Source organism: Pteropus vampyrus, unplaced genomic scaffold (genome assembly GCF_000151845.1).
Source record: "Pteropus vampyrus isolate Shadow unplaced genomic scaffold, Pvam_2.0 Scaffold623, whole genome shotgun sequence".
NCBI lineage: Eukaryota > Metazoa > Chordata > Mammalia > Chiroptera > Pteropodidae > Pteropus > Pteropus vampyrus.
The window spans coordinates 568,248-574,247 of NW_011889404.1; the positions used below are offsets into that span (position 1 = coordinate 568,248).

The 6,000-nt window shown below is 43.8% G+C and overlaps 1 protein-coding gene across 1 annotated transcript in view; it reads right to left on the reverse strand.

The window, feature by feature from the left end:
* Positions 1-5,994, reverse strand: part of FAM120A (family with sequence similarity 120A) — a 103,007-nt gene extending 97,013 nt beyond the window's left edge. The window contains exon 1 of the mRNA XM_011384782.2: positions 5,555-5,994. Within this exon, the coding sequence (XP_011383084.1) occupies positions 5,555-5,809 (255 nt within the window). The 5' untranslated portion in view covers positions 5,810-5,994. The remainder of the gene's footprint in view (positions 1-5,554) is intronic.
* Between the last annotated feature and the right edge of the window lie 6 nt (positions 5,995-6,000).

Consider the following 6,000-nt stretch of genomic DNA (forward strand, 5'->3'; position numbering starts at 1 on the left):
TAAAGACTAGGGTCAAGGGCCAGGCTACAGAGGGGACATGGAGTTTAAAGTCTTAAAGTAGGTATTACTTTTTCTACTGATTATAGGGTCCGAACTCTGGGGTAGATAAAATTAAAATATAGTAGTCACCTGAGCTGAGGAATCTGAAACCAAATTAGGGATGAGAATGTGTGTTGGACAGAATATGGTAGGAATGAACTCTAAGTACCGAAAACCAGCTGCTCAAGTCTTTGAGGACAGTAAATGTGTGCCCTGGAAATCACCAGATGTTGAATGAATGTGTGGATAGCATTAACCTCAAAAGAGAGAATACTGGGGATTATGAGAAGGAAGAGTGTATACTGGAGAAGGTCCAGAGAACTATGACATTTATGTAAAGTCCTATTTTCAGTAACCTCATGAAATGGAAGCACTTTGATAATCAAAAAGAATTCAACAAGGCAGATGGGAAGAGACGAGTGGGCTTTGATAAGTCTAACTTTAAACTTAAAAAAAGAGGGGGGGGGTGCGGGGAGAGAGATTTAGCCATCACTGCTAAAATCAGAAACTGATGGTTCAAGAGTTGGATCTAGCCTGGAGTCTATTTTGCTTGGCCTAAACAGTATTTTTTAAATGGGAGAATTTCAAATAAAAATCTGGATTTCTAGCTTTCTTAAAAATATGAAGACCTGGCAATGTCAGCTCTATAGTCCTGTAAGGCTTCTAAAATGTGCACATTCTTGAGTCTACCAAGTATGTGCGTGTAACATCTGTAGGGGTTTGATAAATTATGGAACACTATGCAGACATTAAAATGAATTAGAACTGTAAGTACAGACATGGAAATATTTTTTTTTACATACTAAAAAGGGCAAGTTGCTGAATAATGTATTGTGTGATCACATTAACCTTAAAAATTAAAACTCTATAGTAATAATATATCGTGTAAAGTATAACGTAAAGTATATGCAGGTAGCTGCTATGGAGAACAGTATGGTGATTCCTTGAAAAATTAAACACAGAATTACCAAATAACCCAGCAATTACACTTCTAGGTCTATACCCAAAAGAACTGAACATATGCACTCAAAAAGATTTTTGTACACCCATATTCACAGCAGCATTATTCATTATTCACAAAAGCCAAAAGGGGAAACAACCCAAGCATCCACAGAGGGATGGATGGGTAAACCAAATGTAGTCTGTCCATACACTGAAGTATTAAGCCTTAAAAAGGAAGGAAATTCTGACACGTTACAACGTGGGTGGACCTTGAAAACATTAAACTAACTGAAATAAGCCAGTCACAAAACTGGTACGCTGGAAGAAAATAAATATTTTTTAAAAGTATTTAAATAGATGAATGGCTTGAATTATAATGTGGTCAATTTTTCCTTGGTCAATTCGAGGTCTTTAAGAATAAAGTATATTTCTAGTTTTCATTGTCTCCTGGATAGAAACTATGTCACTCCTATTCTAACTGGAAAAAGCAGTAGAGGCATTTTGTTATCAGATCTGACCTGAAAGTGAACTGCAGGTAGGCACATCCGCAAAGCATTCTTACACAATGAAACTGAACTTTGGACTTTGGCAGGGCACCTCCCTCTAGAAGAGGTTACTGGTTACCTGTCCCTGGGTGTCACTTAATCGGCAAGCCTGTTTTTCCCCATATAAAATGGGGTAATAAAATGCTGAGGGCTAAATGAGACAGAGCTGAGAGAGGACCTAGCAAAGGCCTGGAACCCTACAAGTCAGTCTCCATCCCCCATGAAGAACAAAGGGAAGGAGATCATCATCCCAAAACCTCAGGCCACATTCAAACGTCACATTCTTCCACTGACTTAAAACATGAGCACTGCTTTATGTAAGATCTAAGTAAAAACACCAGAGCACTGATTCGGAATGAGATCTGAAGAAATTCATTATAAACTTGCACACTGTCACCACAAGTTTTGTGACAGGAACATTTAGAAAAGCTCCAGGGATTTAATGTTACTAAGATTGTAAAATAAACATCAGTATCTCACTAAGTGTCAAAGGTTATGATGATTCAAGGCTCACAAAAGGAAATGCTCCTAGTAACTAGAAGAAAAAAGCCAAGTTCAGGCCAAGCAGTTTGGTGACCTGAATGAAATTAGGTGATGTGCACGCCAATTTCTAATGGTTAAAGAAATAGAATTATTACTATACCCAAAAATTACAATTATTATTCTATTGAAGACATACTCTTCTAAGTCAAAAAAGATTTCTCTAAGCAAAGTTTACAGGAAATTAAAACTTTCTGCCAGTTTAGAGAAGCTTAACAGCCAATAAGACAATGGAGTTTTATCAAAGAAACGCCTCACTTAGATGCCTAACATTACAGTGAGGTGTTCATGTCAATTCCTTTGTCAATTTTGATTTAACTTTCTTCCCCCCAAAAAAGTAAAAATTATCATATAGTAATTTTTTTTTACTTTTAATATATAGTTCTATGATCTTAAAATGTTGCCACCATCAGGATACAGAACAGTTCCATCACCCCAAAAAGCTCCCCTGCTACTACCCTTTATATTCACACCCTCCTTTGTCCTCCTTAGGCAAACACTAATCTGTCCCCATCACTATAGTCGTATCTTCACCAGAATGTCATATAAATAGAATACCTTTTGAGCCTCACTTCTTTCACTCAACAAAGAACCTTAAAGATTCACCCAAGTTGCTGCATGTATCAACAGTTCTTTCCTTTTTATTGCTCAGTGTAATTGCATGGTTCAGATATACCACAGTTTAACTATTCACCTATTAAAGGATATTATGCTTGTTTCAAATTTGGGCTATTATAAATAAAACTACTATTAACATTCACATATGTTTTTTGTGTGAACAAAAGTTTCATTAGGTAAACATCCAGAGGTACGGCTGCTGGATCATATGGTAAATACATGTTCAACTCAATAAGAAACCACTGAGCTGTTCTCCAAGCTGGTGGTACTCTCTTGCATTCCTACCAGCCACATGGGATGATTCTAGCTGCTCGGTGTTCTTGTTAGCACTTGGTTTGTCAGTGTTGTTTATTTTAGCCATTCTAACAGGTATGTAATGATATGTCATCATGGGTTTAATTTACTTAATCATTTTAATGGGCATCTTTTAAAAACAGTATGTACTGCTTTACTCCCTTAGAGAAGGCTGAACATAAATTCTTCTGACTCGAATCATCCTTATAGAATAAACATTGTACCACCCTAGGGGAGGGTTGTTTCCTTTTTCTAAAGTAGCCCCAGAATTACATCTGCTTTTTATAGCTTTTATTTTTTTAATCTTCTCCTTCGCTAAGTGTCACTTCTTGCTATTAATGGTTCTCCTGCCTCTGGGAGACTTTCCTTTGCACACTTTTTCCAAGCTGAGTTTAGAGATAGATAACTAAGTTTATCAGAATTCGATCTGAAAAGGACAGGGAAATCTATGAGGGATAGAACTTGATTCTTCAATGAGGAAAGAGAAAGCTTTTTTTTTTTTCCTTTTTAGGTCACTGTACCAAAACTTCCTGACATCTCCATTGGCTACTGAGAAATTTGTAGTAGCTAAACTTCTTAGGCATTTTCCAAAAAGGTGAGGCTGTCAGAGAAGTGGCCACTAGGTAATAGAACCATTACTACATTAAACTGTGCAATTAGCACTATACTATGATTCTATCTCAGAAGTTTATCTAAAGTGAAATAATAATAGACAAAGTTATTTTGTGTCCAGAAATTTAAGTAGAAGAAATTATCTTAAATCTATTTTAAATCTAGTTTCCAAACACTTATATTGGTCAAAATTCTGAGCGCATAGGAAGGAGGTAAGTTAGATATTCACAGTGGCATGAAGATAAATATAAAAAAAATTTACAACGGAAAAAGAATTCAGTTCTTTCAAAAGATACTGACTGTATACACTGATTCTAATTCTAATATTTAGTGTTCCTTTGAAAGTAACTTGACTAGAAAGCTCATCTTGTTTTTCCAGTAGTAGCTTCCATCTCTGAACAGGATAAAACTGTTCACTCTTTATGACATCTTCTGAAGGTGGATCACCTCTGGGAATCCACACTGCTTTACCTGTCAGAGTTCCCAGGCTCCAAGGCACAAAATGCCAGCAGCAGCCCCTGGCTGGCTCTCACCTGAACTTCCCCAGGGGATGCACGCCCGCATCTGTGCCATGCTCACAGACCAATCACTGCTCTGCCAGCAGCCTCGACCCGCAGACTCAGAAATCCTGTCACCAATTGCAACAGGATCGGGGTGGGACTTCCGCTATCACTTTAGGCTTAACCACCACCATCTCAGAGCAGACAGTAGGGGCAGTCAGGAAGAGTTTTAATTTCACAAACTTTGGGCTTCAAGCAGTTTCAAGCAGAAATAAAGGAAGGACAAATTGGATGACAGAGTGGCAAGAGCCAGAAAACCAACACAGCCCCCCTTCCAAATTTTAAACAAAAACAGTGAAAAAATAAGCAATCAAACTTCAAGTCAAGGGTCAGTGATTTGCACGTTATCTCTGACCTCACTGCTGATCCTGAAGCTCTACATGGCCCAGGTTCAGCGAGGCGCCCTCAGCCAAAGGGACAGGACAGCAGCCACAAGGAAGCTCTGATTACCTGGGTGCACAGCCCAAAGCGGAGGAGTCTCCACTGGACAGAGAGAAGTAAATCCTGGAAACGATTCACAAGCTCTTCTCCGACTCTGAACTACTCCTTTCACGAGAGACACATACAAACCAAGACTTTGTTCACAGAGACTCTATGTCACAGAACTGACAAAATTCCATCGTGTCAAATGATACGATTCTTTGAAATCTAACACACAAAAATCAGACGATTTCTCTAAAACTGTCATTCTTGCAGGGAACCTGGATACAGCACTGCATTCTAGAGGGGTCATTGCCCAGCTGAGACGTGGTGACAGCAGCAGGCACTTCCCACCTACCCCCACTGGCTGGGGACCTCTTCCTGTCGCCACGTAGCCCACCTGTTCCCACGGAAACCTGTTGCAGTCCCAGCACTGCTATTAGAAAACGGGTACCTCGTCCAAGTTCAGGTTAGTTATCAGCCCGCCTCGAAGAGTGGGGGAGCACTCAAGGGTCTCAGAGTGGGGTGCGCTGCACCCTGCAAGCCTAGTCTGCACCTACCCGCCGGTCATCAGGGTCTCGAACAGCCTGGGCAGTGGCACTCCTGGGCCCCTGTGCACTCGCAGCCGGCGGCCGTGCTCCAGGCCGCGCGTCCATCTTGCGGCCCGCGAACGGGGAAGGGAGAGCGGCGACTGCGGCCCAGACCCCGGGTCCAAGCAACTCTGGCCCACTTCGACCCTGGCCCCAGCACACTCTGACCCTGTTTTCCCCTGACTCTGAACCCTTTGCCGACCCCTGACCCCCGTCCCGACCCTACTCCCGGATCCCCAGACTCTGTCCGCTCCGTCCCGGATTCCCAGACCCCAGTCCAAGAGACTCCAGTCCCAACCCTCCCTGATCACAGCCTAGCCCAGCCCGGACCCCGACCCCCGACCCCCGACCTCCTGACCCCAGCCCCCGCTGCGCGCCCGCTGGCCGACCGCACCTTGACGTGGAAGCGGATGAGCGCCAGGCGGATGCAGTGCGCCATGCAGACGGGCGGTAGGAACCAGACCTTGGGCGGCGGAGTGCCCTTGTTCTGGACATGGCTGACGATCTGCTGCGCCGTCTGGCGCTCGTTGCCCTGCCGCTTGACCCACTCGTGCAGCCGCGCCTTCTCGAGCGCGCCGTTGAAGAAGACGAAGAGCTCGATGTTGCCGCCGAAGCAGGCCTTGGCCAGCGCTGCCAGGTAGCCGAGCATGTGGTTCCACTGGCCGCCGCTCACCCAGTCGGTGTAGAAGCCGCCGTAGAGGCGGTGCAGGCAGTTGTCGGCGTCCACCAGCAGGCGCAGCGGCGTGTGCGGGGGCCGCTGCCGCCCGCCGCCCACCAGGCTGCCCCGGGCCAGCTTCTGCAGCTCCACCGGCACCACGGCGCTCGGGCAGTGCTTCTCGA